Source organism: Schistocerca piceifrons, chromosome 6 (assembly GCF_021461385.2).
Source record: "Schistocerca piceifrons isolate TAMUIC-IGC-003096 chromosome 6, iqSchPice1.1, whole genome shotgun sequence".
Classification (NCBI taxonomy): Eukaryota; Metazoa; Arthropoda; class Insecta; order Orthoptera; family Acrididae; genus Schistocerca; species Schistocerca piceifrons.
In genome coordinates, this window is record NC_060143.1 from 484,716,818 (window position 1) to 484,740,346 (window position 23,529).

Below are 23,529 nucleotides of genomic sequence, written 5' to 3' on the forward strand. Positions count from 1 at the left end.
ATGCATATTAAAGCTACGAGAACTGAGTGCTGTGAAATATGGAAAACAAAAACCTCAAATGGCAAGTATAAGAAGAGGAACAGCACCAAAAATGGAACAGAAACATAACACGTAGAACATCGTCCACGCAACCGGCCACTGAAGATGCCTTGCAGAGATTAAAGGCGAAACGCGTGTGGCACGAAAATTGCGTTTCTTTCAACTGTAGTTAGACGGTTCAAAAATAAAAATTATCAATATACTGCAATATTAAACGCAACTGAGGAAGACAGGACTACAAATGCTGCAGATGTTAATCACGTAAATACCCGGTGATCAAAAAGTCAGTATAATTTTGAAAACGTAATAAACCACGGAATAATGTAGATAGAGAGGTAAAAATTGACACACATGCTTGGAATGACATGGAGTTTTATTACAACCAAAAAAACACCTCATATTGCTAGACGCGTGAAAGATCTCTTGCACGCGTCGTTTGGTGATGATAGTATGCTCAGCCGCCACTTTCGTCATGCTTGGCCTCCCAGGTCCCAAGACCTCAGTCCGTGCGATTATTGGCTTTGGGGTTATCTGAAGTCGCAAGTGTATCGTGATCGACCGATATCTCTAGGGATGCTGAAAGACAACATCCGACGCCAATGCCTCACCATAACTCCGGACATGCTTTACAGTGCTGTTCACAACATTATTTCTCGACTACAGCTATTGTTGAGGAATGATGGTGGACATATTGAGCATTTCCTGTAAAGAACATCATCTTTGCTTTGTCTTACTTTGTTATACTAATTATTGCTATTCTGATCAGATGAAGCGCCATCTGTCGGACATTTTTTGAACGTTTGTATTTTTTTGGTTCTAATAAAACCCCATGTCATTCCAAGCATGTGTGTCAATTTGTACCTCTCTATCTACATTATTCCGTGATTTATTCAGTTTTCAAATTTATACTGACTTTTTGATCACCCGATATATTACCTAGGCAAATGTATTTCAAAAATTTTATTATTCTACATTATTTTATTTTTTGTATTGCGATTTTTTCCATAAGTAAATTTAACACAAATAGGCAAAATTCATTACTATTATACGACGTTCATTAGAAGTCTGAGATATGAGATAGATTCGTCGTGGCTAAACATCTGTATTATAAAATTTCCCTGAAGGCAAAGAGGACATCGCCATGGATTTAACGTAACAAAGTCTTGTTTGAGTGTCTTTCCTGGTTTTGTTCTTTTAGGTTCCTGTTGATTGTTCCACATACCCCACTGAATTCACTAACCTTAATTTCAATATGTCTGCTGTAGCCATATGTCATTTCACATCCGAGGTAACTGAAATGGTTTACTTGCTCTAAAATCCTCTGATCTATCACTATTTTGGTTCTGACTTGTTCTTTCCCAATGAAGGCCATTGTCTTAGTTTTTTTATTTTGAAATTTCCATGTTAAATTTTGCACTTATTTGTTTTAGGAAGTAGATTCCTTTCTGAAAGTCATCTTCCTTATCTGCTAGGATCACTGCATCATCGGCATATAGTAAATTGTTTGAAAGAATGTTCCTATCTAGGTAGATGCCTTTCTGAAATTCTGATTTCCATGTATGTATTATTTCATTAATGTAGATGTTGAACGAAGTTGGAGAGATGCAGCAGCCTTCTCGTAGCCTTTGTTAGTTGGTACCTAATTAGTTGTTTTAACATTGAGATCTAGAGTGATATTTGACAAAGTCTTGTTGACAAACAAAAACTGACGAAGATAATAGGAGTGCCATACATGAAGAATCCAACGAATTCGATAGAGAATACCCTGTACGAGTTTTACAATAGGTGGTAAGACTATTTGGTCCTGCGTGTAGTCAGTAAACGGACCAAGATACTTGATCAGCTACTTAGCGACAGATCAAGCCTTGAAACAGAGTATGAGCGAGAAATGACGCAATAGGAAATCCTTTTTTCAAAAATGGTTTCACTGAGGTAGATCGGACTAGCTTCGGGCGTACGCCAGAGGAGCGTTATTGAACCATCACTGTTCACATTGTAATGGTACACAAACACTGGACTATACTGTTGCATAGGCCTGTAGGAAAATCGCAAAGCTAGTAAACTGTAGTGGAACGCAGAAAACTCCCAAATTATCCACGCTTGCTTTCGACGGTTGCTTCATTGGCAATTGGGACTCAAAATAAACAAATGCAAAGTGTTGCGCATAAATAGGCTGAGAAACCCGTAATTGCTAGATCACACGATTGCCAAACCCCAGTCGGATTTCAAGTAACTCTTAACACCTTAAGATCGCATCCAATACTATTTATTCCTGACGACCTGTTTGAATACTTAAGACTGGCATCTTCTGACCTTAAAAAAATTACTATTGTTATACGCCCTGTACCATCATGAGTGTATCACACTTGCCATGTTTACTTTACAGTGGATAGTTTGCTGCACATTCCACACAGGTTTGTTAAAAATAAAAACAGGTTTGTCACAAATAAAAACATTCAACATCTAAACAAGCATCAGTGGAATGTTTGTGCGTGCGGACAGCCCTAGTGACACAAAGTGCTTTTAAACTCTGTTGTTTTTTTTGTGACAAACGCTATGATTTTTAACAAACCACCTGAAAACCACATTAATGGTGCCCGGTGAACCAGTCCAGCCGGCCGGCCGAAGTGGCCGTGCGGTTAAAGGCGCTGCAGTCTGGAACCGCAAGACCGCTACGGTCGCAGGTTCGAATCCTGCCTCGGGCATGGATATTTGTGATGTCCTTAGGTTAGTTAGGTTTAACTAGTTCTAAGTTCTAGGGGACTAATGACCTCAGCAGTTGAGTCCCATAGTGCTCAGAGCCATTTTTTTGAACCAGTCCACGGTCTTCAATACTCGGATCCTATCCGGGTGTGGCTCACCTCTTCCACTCGCTCTGCACATTACGCTGGACGAACAAGTTGAAAATTTAACGTAATATCCGTTATAAAATGAGTATCACATATTTTGATAAACATCAGACATTGCTTCACAGTGCAACGCTTTACATTTCGTCAGCGTGTGTAATTTATAACTACGAAAATATATTATCACCGTTATTTTCATGGAGGACTCTACAGGCCGTTCTTTTCAAAATGTAGTTCACAGTCTTCCTCCCATCTCTTTCACAGGAGTCCAACATCTCATCGACCAGCCGGTTTGTAAAGCAAAGAATTTTTCGCGGGCCTTTTGTCTTCCATTCACAGGGGGCGCTCGAGCCGGTTGCGTATATTTCTTTGTATCTTTCCATCTACATTAATTTTCTTTAGTTCCTGTCTAAAGTTTTCTTTTCTTATTTAGCCTCTGAGGGTATATTTAGCCGTCCTTGTTATGAATTTCATAAACGTTTCTCAGCCAACGTTCCATTTTACTTTTAGAGCCGAATTCTCGCAAGTATACAACAGCACAGACATTGCCAGCGCTTTTTAAAATTTACTTTGTCTGTCCATTGTTCTTTGGTGGGTGGCGTTGTGTTTATCGTGCTATACGTCTACTGGAATCTTCAATATGAATTCACAATAGCTTGAAGAATGTATTTTACTGAAACCATGCTGTTCTTCTGATAAATAGGAGAATCTGATTGTTGTAAGGTGCCTTGTAATAATTTCAGCATAGATATTATCAGGTGCTACTGATACACTTATCCCATTATAATTGCAAAACTCATTACGTTTCTTGTAAATGGGTATCACAGATGCGTTATTCGGGGATCTTAGCCATACCCTGTCATACATCAAGGATGCTTAAAAATCTGGGTCTTGCACTACCTGGAGGCTTTCTTGTTTTTTCAAAAAAATGGTTCAAATGGCTCTAAGCACTATGGGACTTAACATCTGAGGTTAGCAGTCCCCTAGAACTGAGAACTACTTAAACCTAACTAACCTAAGGAGATATCACACATCCATGCCCGATGCAGGATTCGAACCTGTGACCGCAGCAGCAGCGCGGTGCCGGACTGAAGCGCCTAGAACCGTTCGGTCACAGCGACCGGTTCTTGTTTTTCATAGGATTTCATTCTGACGTCAGTTTAAGCGGCACCAGAACATCTATGCATTCGATTCTGTTGTCCGTTAGTTCAGAGAACTGGTTGATTTATAGCTGATCCAGAATTCTTTGCAATATTCCAACCATCTGTTTTCATGTTTTAAATTTATGCGTACCGCATATTTTTCGATTTGTCTGCGTTAGGCTGCTTTCAATATACGTCATAATCTGTGTTGCTCACGTAACGGTCCTAACAATTTTTGGGTAGTTTTTCAGTTTTCCTCTTGACAACCATTCAGTTCCTTCTGTACTCTACTTCATCCGCTCCATTGTTCCATTCAACATGCTCGCTCTTTTTCGCCCAGCAGTATGGCGATTTCCTGATTCCCAGCTGACAGATCTTTTTTCCTTTGCCTGTTGTGCCGTGTGACTAGTTCGTCTTGCCCGTCTTTTCTGTTGCTCTTTTGGAAATCTTTCCACTCGGTTTCAATATCAAGTCCTAGCAGCCTGTGGTCCACCTCTTACGGCAGATGTGACTTGAAATTGGTCGGCGCTTTTCGTTTAAAGGTTGTTAATTTTGTCGGTAAATTTATTATCTTTATTACTATGAACCTGTCAGAGCAAACGTCATGTCTTCAATAAATCCTATTGTCACTATGAATCTGTCAGAGCAGACGTCATGATTCAAATGCACTATGGGACTTAACATCTGAGGTCATCAGTCCCCTAGAACTAAGAACTACTTAAACTTAACTAACGTAAGGACATCACACCATCCATGCCCGAGGCAGGATTCGAACCAGCGACCGTAGCGCCAGACTGAAGCGCCTAGAACCGCTCGGCCACACCGGCCGGCGCAGACGTCATGCATTCTCTACACCCTATTGCCTCGAACGATCGGATCAACTTTACAATCAACGATTATGTACTCAAGCACTCCTTCTTCAGGCCACAAGCGGCCCAACGGGACCATCCGACCTCCGTATCATCCTCAGTGGAGGATGCGGATAGGAGGGGCATGTGGTCAGCACACCGCTCTCCCGTCGTTATGATGGTTCTCTTTGACCGGAGCTGCTACTATTCTCTCGAATAGCTCCTCAATTGGCATCACAAGGCTGAGGGCACCCAGAAAAATGGCAACAGCGCATGGTGACCGGATGGTCAACCATCCAAGTGCTGGCCATGCCCGACAGCGCTTAACTTCGGTAATCTGACGGGAACCTGTGTATCCACTGCGGCAAGGCCGTTGCCCAACAATTATGTAGTATATCAAAATCTCAAACAACTAATTGTTTTTATTACTCTGTTGTGTCTGGCCGGTTGCAGTCGTTTATTAAACACCTTGCTGTCACATTCACGTGATACATGTGGAATGAGATGCACTTGGAAGTGAAAGAGAGTTGTTTACTACATTTGTTTTATTGTAATGTAGCGGTATATGGAGCAGATTATCAGAAACTGGTTTACATTTTTGTTACCAATAATACTGTCGTATACCCCAAAAGAACTATTTTCACACGAAATTCTTTGTTTTCGGTACGAAGTCATTGACTTCGATGCACAATTCCCTCAATATTTCTTACAATTTAAAACACCTATTGCTTTCAAAATACTTCTCTGTTCGTGTGGGATGATGTATTTTGACAGCGCAACGGGTGTGTGCAGAATGAGTTCACGGAAGGCCGTAGAACACTACGAGACGGGTCACATGGCACCACCCAAACACCCACTAAGAAGATCGAAACCTCATCCAAACGGCATTTCAGGACACAGCTGCGTCCTCCTCAGCTCTGGCGCAACAGTGGAAGAGTGTAACACGCCGTACACTATCAGGGGTCACCGTTTATTACGGCATGGGTTCCGTGCGCGTCGTCCGCCTTTGATGAATGTTCAGAAACCTGCTAGGCGGCAAAGGTGTATGGAACGACGTCACTGGGGGCAAGAAAAGAATCACAGAGCGTTTTCGGATGAATCCAGGTTCTGTTTGCCTGAAAATGGTGGCTGCATTTCGGTTCGCAGCAGACAGGGGATTGGCATCACAGTGCCTGCCGTCGCAGAAGACATACAGCACCAACTCAAGGCCTCATGGCGTGGGGTGCTACTGGGTTCAACCACAAATCACAGCTGGTGTCTGTCCAGGGCACTGTGACCAGTGTGAACTACGTTAATGATATCCTGCGACCCGTAGCCATACCATTTCTGCACAACACACTACTCGCCAGTTTTCAGCAAGACAATGCACGACCATACGTTAGTGTCACAGGATGTCAGCCTTTTGCCCAGTCCCACCAGATCACCAGACTTGTCACCAATCGAAAATGTGTGGGATATGGTGAAACGACAGGTGCAGTGCTGTGACCCAGTGCCAACCACCACAGATGAACTTTGGCATCAGATGAATGTAGCATGGATGGCTGTACCACAAGACGCCATTTGCGCCTTATCCGCGTCGATGCCATCACGCAAGGAATAAGTTATCAGGGCCCATGGCGGACCCTGTGCTTACTAGGCAACAGGACACATGCTGAACCAAGGTGAATGAAGTGCTAATAATTACGGCAGAACACACTAATGTACATGTCCTGTGAATTTCAACGTCCTATTTCTAGTCATTCAAGGTTTTCTATTTTTTCTGAACATGAACGTAAACCACGAAAATAAATAAAACAGTACTTTAATCTTAGAATGAAATGGTAGCTTACATCCCCATCTTAATACACACAACAGCCGTATCACTGCAGCTAAATGTTTACGTAGAAACGACACGACACAGACATCTACAATTAGGTAACCATCTTACTGAACTTCAGAAAAGTTTCTTGATGTCCATTATTTCCACTAGAGAAAATGGCATTAACGTGAGATTTATAGCTCAGAGGTGGTGCTGGGTTTTTCTCATACTATCAAGTTGTGCTGTGTTTTGCACTGTACGCTTCTAGAAGCTGGAAATCAGTTTCCCAAGTTTAAAAAAATGCGAATTACTGTATTGAAGAACCATTTGTTCATGCTAAAGTTGTGATTTGCATCTAAACTATGTAGAAAATAGACTACGCAGGCACGCCGGCTGCGGTGACCGAACGGTTCGAGGCGCTTCAGTCTGGAACCGCGCAGCTGCTACGGTCGCAGGTTCGAATCCTGCCTCCGGCATGGATTTCTGTGATGTCCTTAGGTTAGTTAGGTTTAAGTAGTTGTAAGTCTAGGGGACTAATGACCTTAGATGTTAAGTCCCATAGTGCTAAGAGCCATTTGAAGACCAAGCAGGCTCATGCGCAGTTTACGACTTGGCAACCATCTTACTGTCCTTATAAATAGAGGGTAAACGAACGCCAGTACTTCTAGAACAATCCATAATGCTTAACAAAACGTCTGATAACGAATACATAACATGTCTCTTCCATATAGGAATCGTTTAGTCGGAGGCGAAGCCTCCCAGGACGTCGCTGTCATTACGAAACCCATCCTGTGTGGAATATTGGGCCAGAGATCAGTGTTTCGGACTGTGTAACGCATTTAAAACACAGTAATTAAACAGGGGAAGTAAACCACTGCCACTTTATTATTTCCACTGGTTCCTTTTGCTTGTAAATGTAGTAATAACTGTATTTTCTAAAGAAAAAGCGTGAGGTTGTCTTTTTTTTAAAAAAATAATGCATATGCCATTGCTACGTAGTTTGCATGTAGCAAACAACCACGCAACTGAGATTTGGAAATCCCGACCAAAACAGGAATGTGACACTAAAACACTTAAAAATATCTCCCTTAGTGATCATGAGCTGCAAGATGACAGAATATATGACAGATCCGCTCTGTTTCTTTTCACACATAATTCTGACGTTTCAATACTCATAGTCTCTCACTGCAACTTCTGTCACATTCTTTTATAGGTTATGGAAGATATTTTTTAGTGTGTCTATTAAAGCACACATGTACTGACCATCCAGAACATTATGATCACATACCTATTAGTCGATATGTCCACATTCTGCGTGGATAACAGCGGAGACGCGTCGTGGTTTGAAAGCAACTAGACATTAGTAGGTCGCTAGAGGGTGTTGGCACCACAACTGAACACAAAGGTCTCGTCATTCCCGTAAATTCCTGGGACGAGGGCTATGAGCTCTGACACCTCGTTCAGTCACGTCCCAGATGTGTTCGATCGGGCTCAAATCTGGCCAGCTGGGGGGCAAGACAAGCGCATCAATTGGAACTCTGTTTTCCACGAACCCTCCTGGCTCTGTGATATGGAGCAATATCTTGTTGAAAAATGCCACTGCCGTAGGGAAACATGATCGTCATGAAGGGGTGTGTGTGGTCTGCATCCAAGGTACGATACTCCCTGGCGGTGATGTTGACTTGCACGAGCTCCACTGGACCTATGGATGCCCAATGAATGTTCCCCAGGACATAATATGGAGCCACCGTCAGCTCGTCTCCATCCCACAGTAGAGGTGTCAAAGGGCTGTTCACCTGGAAAAAGAAAGATTCACGCCCTCTCATCGGCATGATGGAGAAGGCAACGCTCTTCCAGTGCGCCAACATCCAGCCAGTGCCGTTTTCGCGTGCCCATTTCAGTCGTAGTTGCCGATGTCGTAGTGCTAACATTGGCACATGTGTGGGTCATCGGCTGTGAAGGTCCATCGTTAGGTGTGTTCGGTGCACTGATTGTTCAGACACACTTCTACTCTGCCCAGCATGATGTTAGCTCTTTCACAGTTCGTCACCTGTCCTGTTTTACCAATCTGCCCAACCTACGATGAGGGGTGGCCGCCAAACCCCATGACGTCTGAACATGGTTTCACCTTGGCTTCGACACGTGTTGAAGACACTCACCACAGAACTCAACGCCAATCGAGTCGTGCAGCTTCCGAAATGCTCGCACCGAGCCTCAGACCCGTCACAATCCGCCCTCTGTCAGACCCAGATACATCGCTCGCCTTCCCCTTTCTACACATGGACAGCACGCTCACTGATACCAAATGCAGCGTGAGTATGTCTGACAAGCAGTCATTATCGCCTGGACGGGTTTATATCGATAGTAGGTTATTGATCATAATGTTCTGGCTGATCAGTGTGCATGGATATCAGGATATCAGGATATCTTTTTTAAGCTCAGTAAGATGGTTACCTAGTTGTAGGTGTCTGTGTCATGTCGTTTCTACGTAAACATTTAGTTACAGTGATACCCCTGTTGTGTGTATTAAGACGGGAATTTAAGCAACCATTTTACTTTGAGTGTTTACATTAACGTCCCACAGCTTCTCATGCAAATTCCTATTACTTTCTCTGTCTACAACTTTTTCTATGCGTAACTATAAATCAGCGTAATATTATCATATTAAGAATTGTAGTGGAGTCTGATATACTGGTGTTGTAGCCAATGAATTATACAACTTTTCTGTTACAGAGTGGTTGTGTGGTAAGGGAATCATATGTTTTCCATATTATTCATCCTAGTTCAACATCAAGTTGTTACGAGTTTATCATAGTGAACAAGTTGCTTCTGGCATGCTATTACAACAATGCAAAGCACATGGTAGAGGACAACATGAATTAAACTGGCTAGTTCAGGTCTAAATGTCTAAACTATAGTACTATGCATGGAATGAAATGATGTTTTAGATCTTGAGGACAAGTAGTGGTGTTGTGTAAATTGGTGTCAGACAATTCTACATTTTGACGCTAAAATCATGATTTCTTAGTACTGGTCAGTTTCTTCGAAGACGTGCTAAAACCTGTATTTTGATCAGTATTTTATAGACGACACATTGAATTGACGCAAATACGAGGGTTACTCCAAAAGAAATGCACACTATTTTTGTAAAAATACAGTTTTCATTCTGCGTGTGTGAAAGTTTGACAGTATGTAGATACATACTTCACGCTTGTTTTCAAACTTAGTTCAACCTGTTCCCGTGAGTGGCGCCGTCACAGCATGTCTTCAAGATGGCTGCTATACTTGGTGTTCTTCAGAAGCAACGTGCTGTCATAGAATTCCTGTGCTGCGAAAACGAGACAGTGGGAAACATCCACAAGAGGTTGAAAAAGGTGTATGGAGATGCTGCTGTCGATCGCAGTACAGTTAGTCGGTGGGCAAGCCAATTACGTGATGAAAGCGAGCACGACAGTATTGAGGATTGTTCTCGCAGCGGCAGGCCCCGTACTGCACACACTCCAGACAATGTGCAGACAGTTAACGAGTTGGTGACTGCTGACAGACGCATATGTGACGACACTGATGAAACTTCAAGCTCGACTGAGTCGTGTTCAACTCAGGATGTTTTGCTGTTGCACGACAATGCACGGCCACAAGCCAGTCAAAAAACCAAGGAAGCGATCACAAAACTCGGATGGACAACACTGAAACATCCGCCTTGCAGTCCTGACCTGGCTCCATGTGACTATCATCTCTTTGGGAAACTGAAAGACTCTCTTCGTGGAACAAGGTTTTAAGATGATGACTCCCTTGTGCACCTTGCCAAACAGTGGCTCCAACAGGTTGGTCCAGAATTGTATCGTGCGGGTATACAGGTGCTGGTTCCAAGATGGCGTGAGGCAGTTGAGAGGGATGGAAATTATGTGGAGAAATGAAAATATTGTCCCTAAAAGATGTATCTACTCACTGTAAAACTTTCAAACATGTAGAATAAGAGATGGATTTTTTAAAAAAATAGTGTGCATTTCTTTTGGAGTGACCCTCGTATCAAACTTTTTGGACCAGGAATTACCCGTAATCCTGCAGGATGTTGCCCTGGACGTTCGACAAAGTATGTAGCTTCAGCATGACGGCTGCCCAGTGCATTACGCAACTGACCCACGGTCGGTACATCGGCAGAGGTGGCCCTATTAACTGGCCCGCTAGATGGCAGGATTTGACGTCGCCGGGTTTCTTTCTGTGGGGATATTTAAAAGATAAGGTCTACCAGCAAGTGGCAACAGGCTGTGAATACTTGGTCGACCGCAACAGAAGCGCGTGGGATGTTCCCGCAAATATGCTTCTGTCCTGTGTGTGGTTGTATGAAAAGCGGACCACTGTCTTGAAGTTGGCGGTACTACTTTAGAACACTTACTCTAATTGCAAAAAATCGCCTCGAGCCACGGCCACAACGACGCGTCGCGTAGTCCCCTGTTCGATATGTCGGAGGAATACAACGTTGCGAATGCGATTCCCAATTGAAGTTATGAAATACTGGCCTGTCTTACCCTCTCAGCATGGAGGTTGGGTCCCATGTGCAATTGGATTTTCAGGTTGCAGGTTCCCCACTAAGTGTTTCTACATGATATTTATCCCAAATTTACCCCCCCTACTCTATAAAAAATCTACGTATTACCAAAACGATGTATCCACAAACTGTTATCCAACTTAAACTCCTGTGCTAATCTTTGACTAAACAGAAACTAATTTGAACTGAACTGCAAATGGTCTGGTCTTTATATTAAATGTGCAGGTGAAGTAAGACAATTATCTGGCCCTAATAAAAATTTCCACGTACCTCGCGTCTTAACAAAATTGTTGCAGCTTTCTCGAAAGCACAGCAGCAAACAGCAAGTAGGTAACGGCTAAGCCAGATTTCTGTTTTTAAATAAAATTTCTAAACAACATTCAAACTGTTGCATGCCGTATGGTGCAATGTGGTAATGCATAATAATAAACTTTCTTTAAATGGATAGTGGGGAGAGCAACTGTTCCTATGAAATGATATTCCAAGACAACGATTTGAGAATTAGGGATGTATTCAAAAGGACAGGCTAAAACTTCGAGTGATCTTCACACATAACATCGGTCTGAACAGTACTATGTTTAACAAAGTGAACAATGATTTAAAAAGGGTACAATGTTAATAGAGAATTTCTAGAAGTACCAAACGGCTTAATTAGTTGATATGTTAAGGCAACACTCAAAAAAGTAGGGTGGTCTTTCTCTCAGCTCTGAGTAAGTGGACGAAGTTACATAGCTGACAATAAACATTCCCCCAAGCTAGCTGCGCAGTGCTGCTGTCCTGCCTCAAATTCTTCTCTTAAAAAAATAACATTATTCAAAATTTATAGTCTTTTAGACTTTAAATACATACGTCATATTCATCCTTGCCGTCCTTTACAGTAAACCTCTTTTCATCTAACAGATACAATCACGAGTCAACACAGCAATACTGAATACGTCCGTGACCTACAATACTTCCACTAAGAATGTATCAGACTGCGCAGAGGAAAAAAAAAAAAAAACTGTGCCACAACACGATCAGAGATTGTTTAACAGTGACATAACTTACTTTCTCTCTCTGAAGTGCACAGTGATAACTTACAAAAATCAAAATGACATTCCCACTTTAACGAGAGCCGTTGAGTAGCATATCGTACATTACGACTGTGTACCATTTCTATTCCCTTGATAACAGCGCCATATGTGGCGAAACGAAGAAAATGCTCCAGACAAAAAGTTTGTAGAATTATTCAAAGATATTAACTGTTCTTGAATGAACAGATCCCATTGATGACCATTCAATTAATTATCATTTATTCTAAAGAAGCTGCACGGTCATCAATGGTATCTGTTGTTTCGAAACAGTTACTATCTTTATATAAACACTCCTGGAAATTGAAATAAGAACACCGTGAATTCATTGTCCCAGGAAGGGGAAACTTTATTGACACATTCCTGGGGTCAGATACATCACATGATCACACTGACAGAACCACAGGCACATAGACACAGGCAACAGAGCATGCACAATGTCGGCACTAGTACAGTGTATATCCACCTTTCGCAGCAATGCAGGCTGCTATTCTCCCATGGAGACGATCGTAGAGATGCTGGATGTAGTCCTGTGGAACGGCTTGCCATGCCATTTCCACCTGGCGCCTCAGTTGGACCAGCGTTCGTGCTGGACGTGCAGACTGCGTGAGACGACGCTTCATCCAGTCCCAAACATGCTCAATGGGGGACAGGTCCGGAGATCTTGCTGGCCAGGGTAGTTGACTTACACCTTCTAGAGCACGTTGGGTGGCACAGGATACATGCGGACGTGCATTGTCCTGTTGGAACAGCAAGTTCCCGTGCCGGTCTAGGAATGGTAGAACGATGGGTTCGATGACGGTTTGGATGTACCGTGCACTATTCAGTGTCCCCTCGACGATCACCAGTGGTGTACGGCCAGTGTAGGAGATCGCTCCCCACACCATGATGCCGGGTGTTGGCCCTGTGTGCCTCGGTCGTATGCAGTCCTGATTGTGGCGCTCACCTGCACGGCGCCAAACACGCATACGACCATCATTGGCACCAAGGCAGAAGCGACTCTCATCGCTGAAGACGACACGTCTCCATTCGTCCCTCCATTCACGCCTGTCGCGACACCACTGGAGGCGGGCTGCACGATGTTGGGGCGTGAGCGGAAGACGGGCTAACGGTGTGCGGGACCGTAGCCCAGCTTCATGGAGATAGTTGAGAATGGTCCTCGCCGATACCCCAGGAGCAACAGTGTCCCTAATTTGCTGGGAAGTGGCGGTGCGGTCCCCTACGGCACTGCGTAGGATCCTACGGTCTTGGCGTGCATCCGTGCGTCGCTGCGGTCCGGTCCCAGGTCGACGGGCACATCCACCTTCCGCCGACCACTGGCGACAACATCGATGTACTGTGGAGACCTCACGCCCCACGTGTTGAGCAATTCGGCGGTACGTCCGCCCGGCCTCCCGCATGCCCACTATACGCCCTCGCTCAAAGTCCGTCAACTGCACATACGGTTCACGTCCACGCTGTCGCGGCATGCTACCAGTGTTAAAGACTGCGATGGAGCTCCGTATGCCACGGCAAACTGGCTGACACTGACGGCGGCGGTGCACAAATGCTGCGCAGCTAGCTCCATTCGACGGCCAACACCGCGGTTCCTGGTGTGTCCGCTGTGCCGTGCGTGTGATCATTGCTTGTACAGCCCTCTCGCAGTGTCCGGAGCAAGTATGGTGGGTCTGACACACCGGTGTCAATGTGTTCTTTTTTCCATTTCCAGGAGTGTATGTAGTTAAAGGCTACCCAACCATTGACCAACGTCTGTGTGAAAGTGCACAGGTTGTCCGAACTTTTACGGGAATCGTCACCTTAGTGTGCGCGAGTAATGAGTGGATGGGCAAATATCTATTAGGTACTTTACTTATGTAGATTGTGGACAGTTGGGAATGTGGGTCTCACGGGAAGCGTGCAAGGGGTAAGTCCCTGCAGTCGCGCTATTCATCTGTGTCCTCGATGGCTCAGATGGATAGAGCGTCGGCCATGTAAGCAGGAGATCCCCGGTCGGGGCATACATTTTTAGCTGTCCCCATCGAGGTATATCAACAACACCTGTCGGCAGCTGAAGGTTTCAATTAATCATCATTTATTCTAGAGAAGCTGCACGGTCATCAGTGGTATCTGTTCTGTCGAGAACAATTACTATCTTCATATATATAGTTAAAGGCTACCCAGCCACTGACCTTCGTCTGTGCGAATGTCCACAGGTTGTCCGAACTCTTACGGGAATCGTCACCGTAGTGTGCGCGAGTAATCGGTGGATGGGCAAATATCTATTAGGTACATTACGTATGTAGATTGTGGACAGTTGGGAATGTGGGTCTCACGGGAAGCGTGCAAGGGGTAAGTCCCTGCAGTCGCGCTATTCATCTGTGTCCTCGATGGCTCAAATGGATAGAGCGTCGGCCATGTAAGCAGGAGATCCCGGGTTCGAGTTCCGGTCGCGGCACACGTTTTTAGCTGCCCCCATCGAGGTATATCAACAACACCTGTCGGCATCTGAGGGTTCAATCAATTATCGTTCGTAGACTTTTCTGCGGAATCGTAATCTGCAATGAAAGACGAGGGCTCCCATTCAATATTTTAAAGTTGCCCCCCCCCCCCCCCCCCAGCACCCACACACAGGTTGGGGTAGGGGGCCTTGTGTAGCATAATTGGATGTCCTCTCCGAAATGAACGAATTGGAGCTATAACTGTCTTCAGTTAAAATGAGTACCCTGTGTGTATACGAGGGCTATTCAGAAATATCTCATATGCAACTGTTAGCTACACCTTCCAGCTACTTCTCTACATAGTCGTCGCTCCGGCTTAGACGTTTGTCGTAGTGTTGTACCAACTTTCCAACACCCTCGTCATAGAAGGCAACCGCCTGTGCTATCCACCAGTTCTCTACGCTGCTCTACAGCTCGTTCTCTGTGCCAAAATTTTGTCTTCATAGACAGCTGTTAATGTGAGAAGAGTTGGAACTCAGGGGCAGCCAGTTACAGGCTATATTGTGGGTGGTCAAACATTTCCCATCGAAAACTCTGTAGTAGAATCTTCATTGCCCCTGCAGAATGCGGTACAGAATTGTAACGAACAAGAAACCGCATGATAGTTGTGTTATGTGGGCTACATGACATCAGGCGAAATCTCTCACCAGGCTCTCATACTTGGCGGGTGACTATTTCCTTGGCATCTTTAAGTGCTCACTGTGCACACAGAACAGAAAATAGCGACGTGATGAGATCTACTGGCGCATTAGAGACACTGCCCCCACACATATGTGCAAATCTTCTTCAGATTTTCAGAGTGGTTTCCATTTCATGATCTATCTGACCTTACTTTCTGAATAGCCCTTGCATATATGGAAAAGTATAGCTACAAGTGAGAGGCAAGCAAAGGCATTTTTTAGGTATTATGGGTGATCAGGGAAAATGCTTACATTCAACAAACTAAAAAATAGTCTTGTTCAGCGCTATAAGAAGCAGAGTAGCTTAAAATTCTTTCAGAAATAGCTAAGTGGGATACCACAATAGCATCGTCTGGGAAAGGAAATAATTATTGCTCCTTAAAGAGTAGAACAGTGAGAGATGCATATCCCTTTCCTAAAGGTATAGAAAAATCTGGATAATTAAGGGAATTACCACAACAGACCTCAATAATGGACTTAAATACGCACTAAGTAAAGGACTATCGCAGTAGAATAAACTGGGACTGCTCTATCGAATGGAAATTGAAGAGGCTATCTCTGCATTGTGCTCCCATCTTGTGGGAGGATACTCTATGCACACAAGTGGGTGTGGTTTACGCTGGACATGTCTGCAGGCATGGGTGGAGTCATGGGTCAGCGGTGGTGTTGTGGTTGAAGCCAGCGGACTGTTTTGAGCATATTGCAAGATGATAGGAGTTAGCAGGAGCACTTTGCGAGACGATGTTAGCCTCCTAGCATGGAGGAGCAGGAGATCATTTAGCGGCTCACCTCTGTGTCTGAGTAAGGCAACTGCAGTGCCTTGTGGAGTGCACAACATCTCCAAGCAACACCACGATTCCCTACCAACTGCTTACAAGCCCAATGGTTGTGGATCACTGAGTAGCATGGCCTGGCAGGAACTGCAGTGTTTAAACAAATAAAATATGTTAAGTTCATATCTGTACCATTACCTATCTTATCCTACATACACACAGCAGTGGCAATTATCTGAGAACCACACAGGTTGCACCAGTGAACTATACAGGTTCAAACCTAGGTCAGGTGGTCTGTCTCTACGAGGATCAGTCAAAGAGTAATGTCTCCTATTCTTTCCCCCTTAAATAATGTTAGTTAAGAGAAAATTGAATTTGGAGCTACCAGCAAAGCTTGTTCTCCAGCCTGTTGAAGAAGTAACATTCTGTTTCTACAGTACTGTGAGTACTGCAGTCGCTTACAAAATGACCGACGTTGATATTCATATCAGATAGCGTTCTGTGATGGAATTCTTGAGTGTAGAAGGATGAAATGCTCATTTGCATTCATGGAAGACTGAAAAATGTGGATTTTGCTGCAACAGTGGATGTCAGTAATGTTAGACGATTGGTTCGTCACTGTGACAAAGCTGAAGGACAAACACCGTTGGCCAATGAAACAGCGAGTGGCAGGCTTGTGCAAAATGTGCGATTATGGTTGATTTTTTGGAGCAGTGATGCACAATAAATTCTGTCCAATACGTTAGAAAAGTAAAACAGCTCAAAGCACGTCTTCAGCGAGTTTGCCCAACAAAACCTGTGGTGGACGTTCTTGATTTGCATGATAATGCAAGGGCACACATCAGTAGTCATCGTGGGATGCAGTTTGAAGGTGAGTAAATGTTTATGTGTCAGTGGATTCAGAAGCAGGACCATGCTTTTTACCACACTGGGATACATGCCCTTGTTGATATATAGATCAAAACTGTGGAAATGGACATGGATTATATCGAGGTCATATATTAATCGTCTGTGTTGTGGTTTTCTACCGATGTAGTTGCATTCGAAATTATTGACAAATAAAAATTATGAAGCATTACTTCTTAGCTGACTCTTGTAACAACTATGTAGATTCCAACAGACGTCTACCCATCGCTTTTAAACTTAGAGCAAGTGAATTTAGTTAATTTCTTGCCCATTTTACATTTCCCAGCCATGTTTCTTGTGATGTCATATTGGCTTATAAATTATGCAAACGAAGATAAATCTATATTGGTAAAACATTTGGCATATTGCATCATAAATTGTAGTGATAAACATAAGGGTGGCACAAATTGGCACAAATATAGACACAGCCATGTTTGATTGTAAAGAGATACTGTGTCCATAAATCATACTAATAAATTCAGTGTGACCTCTAGTGTGGCTTTAACTGTGACTCCTATTTATAACTGTCCTAAATAAATTGTCCCAGGCTTTTTTTAAATTTTTAAATGTGATGTCATATACCATTTTTTTCATCATAAATTATACTTTCTGGGTAATAAATTATAGCAATGAGAGCTTAGGATGTGGCTTAAAGTGACAGGTCATAAATTATAATAATTAAGTAGTAAATTACAGCCACCATATTAGATAAATCTGCAGTCTGCACCAGCTTTCCGAAGAGCAGATGAGACCTGACCGGCAACATCTCGACCACATTGTGGTCAGCCTGCCAAGGAGGCACCAGGCATGTTACAGCTCATCGGATGGAGGAACACAATGCTGAATGTTACCCAGCAACAAGCTCTAATTTCACAGGTAAGATGTATGCTTTCGAATAGGCCTCCTTAATTTTCATTGTTGTTTTCATTGTTTTGCTTGTTTTATTCCCTGATTCTCCTGGATCAAAGCCCATAAATTTCCGCATATACATAGTTATCTACACCATCTGTGTTTGAAGCATCCCAACGCTTTTATGTTTCAGATAATATGATGTACGAAACGCTTCTGAATATCTGAAACTAGTTTACAGAATACAGCGTAACTGGAGAAAGCAAGATTTGTGTTAGTCATCCTAGCGGATAAAAGATGTTCTGCTGAAACCGATAGGGAAAACTGACGACATCACTAAGAACTATCATGTGAAATCATTCACTACAGCAATTACATCAAATATAATTATCGAAGGAAGATAGGGCAGCGGTTCCTACTAGACAATACCTTGCTTGCATAAAAATTCCAGCAGTTGCCGTTGAACAGAATAAGTGTTTCACCCTGCAACGGAGTGTGAGCTTTTCCAAAAAATTCCTAGTAGAATAAAATTGTGTGCCACACTGGAAGTCGAACCCAAAACCTTGCTCTATTGACTTTTTGTTTTTTTGTTAACCTTAGATCCATTTTCCAAATTTCTTTAATATCTTGCACTTCTGTTTGCCAGCTTTGCCACCTCCGGCTAGCTTCAATGCTGTGCTTTTCTTTTATAACAGAAGAAATTCTTTATTGCAAAAAGAGAAGTAAACCGGATTTTCTTATCTGCTCCTACGAAAGGAAAACAGTGTGTGTGAATTCCTAAGGGACCAAACTGCTGAGGTCATCGGTCCCAAGGAAAATAATAATACAAATTAAAGTCACTTCTTCGTTGTGAAACTGAAAATATTTCTTCTTCGTATTATCTCAAATAGTTCTTCTTGAGACATGGAATTGGAAATCACTTAGAAAAGAAACACCAGTTTTAATATCTTCTTTTCAAGATAGATATATCAGGAAAATGTGCTGGAGATAAGTTGGGTGTGATAACTCCTTTTATTATTATTATTATTATTACTGTCGTTTCATTATTTCATCCTACCCTCATTCCTTGTAGTACAGTTTTCAGCATGTTACCATATTTTCTCTTGTGCTCCATATACTGTACTTACAGATTTTGGAGTATTCACATATTGAAATATACCTTTGTGTCAAGTCCATAGTTGTTGATTAGGTAAAGCACGTATTTTCTCGTCAAGCGGCACCTATCATTGTTCGTTTTCTCTGGAAAGTATAGTGTCTATGGTCAGCACAGCATTGATGATGTTATGTTCGCTGCTGAAGACATTGTAATGAATGATATTTGCCCTCTTACCCACTGCGAACTATTGACATTCCATCCACATATATATGTGTATACAGCTGTGCAAATAGATTGCAACGTAGGAGAAGGTTCGTTTGACACAATCGGATTTAGTACAGTCGTTCGTTGGTACCAACTATGTTACTGACTGATTTGTACCAAGTCGTTACCATGCCAGGATACTGACCAAGACTGAAGTTGCGCCGGATACCAGTCCAGTTTACTGCCGACCCACCCTCGTAGATTTATTTCAGCCAGAACTCTCTCCTATTTTCGCAAAAAACTCACAGAAGGCATATTGGGTTGATACTGCTATAAGAAAAGGTATTACGAGGAAATGACATAGGCATAGGTAGGTGACTTTTTCACCGTTCAACAGTGGGTGCACCGTTTTTTGAAACTCCCTGGCAGATTAAAGCTGTGTTGCAGATCGAGAATCGAATAGCGAACTTTGCCTTTTGGAGGCCAATGGAGTTACCGTCTGAGCAAACCGTGAGTTTCCGGCAGAAGCAAAGTTTCAAACACACTGTTTGCCAGGTTCTAGCGAGAAATGTTGGATTAACATGCGCGTAGACTACGAGTCAGTGTTAAGTTCAGTGTAACTCTTGGAGGTCTGCTGGTTTTGAAAACCTTTCTCCAGCTATTCATTGTTAACTGGGGTGCATAATATTAATTGCTTCACTGCAGATATCTCAGGAGTCAATGTGAAAAGTCGATGATATTAAATAATTTACACCAATACACAGTTCGAATTTTGTGTTGATGTTTATTTTCTTCCAAAATATTCGCACAGTGCACTGCTGAAAGAAACTGACTTTACGGGTCATGTACTCGAATTAATCGGAAACAAACGTCAATCTACGGGCACCCCCGAGCTCTTCGGCTCACTGCTTACATAGTTCCTAAACAACACAAGTTCTCTGAAAATACTGTTTAACAAAGTCACATTAATTCAGTTACAATTAAAATCGGTTGTTTCATAAGAAACTGCAGCTACAATTTTGAAGATAATAAACGACTGACTGTAACAAACGAAATTTCTAAAATCTCTTTCCAAATATAGTATCGAAATTCTGCTTGAGAAATGTGACTAACAATACCTGATACATAATAATTGATATCTCGTTAATTACCATAGGAATTTTGATGGTAACGTATTTTGGAGTACTTTACGTAATGCAGAAACAGATTTTGAGGTTCAAATTTTACATGATAATCTCTTGTTGACCAAATGATCGAAATAATAGTTTTTTTTATGACAGAAATTTCTAGAATTCGTAATTTCAAAATTAATTGCATTGAAACTGATTTGAGTTTTTATAGAAACATAATCTCTTGAGAGCGAACGTAGCTGTCAGTGCATCAATTAGACAGAAATCTACCCAAAACATTAATTTCCACGTTTAACGAAATAATCGAATCTGGACAACTAATTTCCCATTTAATAACTGAACTAATTTTAACACTGACGTTTCTACATGATTATTGTCTGATAGTTCCACAAGTCAAACAATTAGTTTTTCTATAAATTTCGTAAAATTGGTGATTACAGTAAGATATTTTCCACTAACTAAAGATCTCTGTTAATAATATTTAAATGAGATGTAGTTCACTAATGGGTGTGTTTCTTTTAACATATCTCGTGTACAATCCTAAATGATACACTAAAAAGCACCGAAAGTTGTATTTTACCATTTGCTATACTGTGATATGCGTATCGTATAATATGTGAGACTGTGGTATCGAATACTTCATATAAGGGTCCCCATAGTATGTCCTATCACAAGCTTAACGAAGGAACGTCAGTCCTGCCTGGATATATAGCCGGAAAATGTGTTTGATTCCCTGATCCACTTGGATCAAAGACCACACAGTTTCGCAACTAGGCAAAAAATGTTTTTTTGAATATTTTATGACGATGTGAAATGTTAGGTGTGAGGAGTAGCACGTGATTTCGGAAGTAAGATATTCTGCGTCAGCTGACAGCTGGCAGGCGTGATTTAGATGAGCGCGAGCAGTGTGAGATACGGCACGGGCATATATATGGGCGGTTGCGTGCGTGTGCAGGGTCGGCGACGCTGGGGTGTCAGTCACCTGGCCACACCTGCGAGCACCGACAGCTCAGCTCTGGCAGCATGGCGGGCGCCAAAGGGCCCAGGGCCGTGGCCATGCAGTTCCTCGCAGCGTTCCTCGGTGAGCAACCACGGCACGCCACAGGCCAATGTCTGTGGCGCATCAGCTTCTACCTATGACAAACAGTAGATGACTTTCTCATTGTGTCCTTTCAGTTTTCGGAAGCACATGTGTACATTCTCATGATTCACCAGTCCCACGGTTACCTCTCCTGTCCCAACCTCTTTATCCGAGAGTACAACGTCCCCAATTATTTGTTTAGTGTGCTCCAAACTTTATCATCTTCCTCTAAACTTTGTAACCCTCTGCACATCCGTCGTTTTTTAAGTAAGTCGTGTATTCTGACTGGTTTCTTGCGACCAATTTCCTGTGCGAACATTTTCATCTTAGAGTAGCACTTCCAACCTACTTCCTCAATGTTTGCTGGTTGTATCCCAATCACTGTCTTCCTCTGCAGTTGTTACCTTCTACAGCTCCCTCTACTACCATCGAATCTATTCCGCACACTCTGAGTTCTTCTTGTCAGTGTTTCCCATATATTCCTTTCTTCGCCGATTCTGCGGAGAACCTCCTGAAACAACGTGTTTACTGTTACCAGTCACCGTTTTATTTATTTCCACGACGTGTTTCAGAGGTTTAAACCTCCATCATCGGGTGGATTTACATTAGTTAGTATGACATTTTTGTGTATGTTGTGTTACGATTTTTTGGAGGAACTTGCGGCACTGCCTAGTGGAGAAACAAGACACTATTTCAGAACATGGTTTTGGATCTCTTCTGACAAAAAATTAAACTGATCTAATGGTAAACATAAAATAAGTAAACCAGAGTACCTCCAGTGGTCACAGGTTCCTTTCGCTGTCGTAACACATCACATGTATACTGTCACATTTATAAACAAATATGGCGTCTGGAAGCTGCTGGGTACAAGGTTCGTAGCAGGAGAGAAGACATAATCGCAAAGTGCAAAGAATATACATCGTAACAACTTTATTACAGTATAATTGTTTAAAGCATTTGGGGGTGTTTGTTTTGAAGTGTCGAATATCTGTGTGTGTACTTCAGGTGGCATATGAATCTAATTTTGACAAGTTAAAACAGCTTAACATTCGTACTCGTTTATACAGTCGGGTGAAATGTTAAAATGGCTTAAACTTCATACGTGTTAATAACAATCAAGTGTAATGTTACAGATTTGAAGTACAATAATCATATTGGCTACAGCAGTAGAATCATACATAGATGATACTATTTGATTGGAATTAATAGACAGATGTGAGAGGCTGGAGGCAGAAGTAGGGGAAGAGAGAGAGAAAGTGTGTGTGTGTGTGTGTGTGTGTGCGTGTGTGTGTGTGTGTGTGTGTGTGAGAGAGAGAGAGAGGGTGGATAGAGTGATTATATGAGAGCAAACATTTACATGGCAAGGGGTCCTAAGATTACATGTTACATATATTGGCTGGGGTAATACATTGGTTAATGCTATAAAAGGTTTAAACCTTTGAAATGCGTCGTGGAAATAAATAAAACTGTGACTGGTAACAGTAAACTTGTTGTTTCATTTAATGTCAATAACAGTCACTGTAAGGCCTAACCTAAAATGTCCACATTTAAAGAGAACCTCCTGATTCTTTGCATTACCTGTCGACTTAATTTTAAACATTCTTCTGTGGGACCAAATCTCATATGCTTCATTTCTGTTCTGTTCCGGTTTTCCGACAGTCAGTGTCTCAGTAGCATACAATGCGGTGCTTCAAACGTACATTCTCAAAAATTTCTTCTTCAAATTAAGGCCTGTGTTTGACGCTGCTAGATATCTGTGGGCCAGGAATTTCCTTTCTGCCAGTGCTAGTCTGCTTTTTATAGCCTCCTTGCTCTGTCCGTCATGGGTTATTTTGCAGCCTAGGAGTCAAAATTTCTCAACTTCGTCTACTTCGTGGTCTCACATTATGATGTTTAGTTTCTCGCTGTTCTCATTTCTGTTGCTTCTCATTACTTCAGTCTTTCTTCGTATTACTCAATCCATATTCTGTAGTCCTGTAGTTCACTTCAACAGATTCTGTAATTCTTCTTCACTTTCAATTAAGATAGCAATGTCATCAGC

The 23,529-nt window shown here is 42.5% G+C and overlaps 1 protein-coding gene and 1 pseudogene across 1 annotated transcript in view; one reads left to right on the forward strand and one right to left on the reverse strand.

Moving 5' to 3' along the window:
* Nucleotides 1–23,529, forward strand: part of LOC124803397 (facilitated trehalose transporter Tret1-2 homolog) — an 84,962-nt gene that overhangs the window by 23,731 nt on the left and 37,702 nt on the right. The window contains exon 2 of the mRNA XM_047264581.1: nucleotides 21,275–21,488. Within this exon, the coding sequence (XP_047120537.1) occupies nucleotides 21,275–21,488 (214 nt within the window). The remainder of the gene's footprint in view (nucleotides 1–21,274; nucleotides 21,489–23,529) is intronic.
* LOC124803970 lies at nucleotides 5,137–5,253 on the reverse strand (annotated as a pseudogene).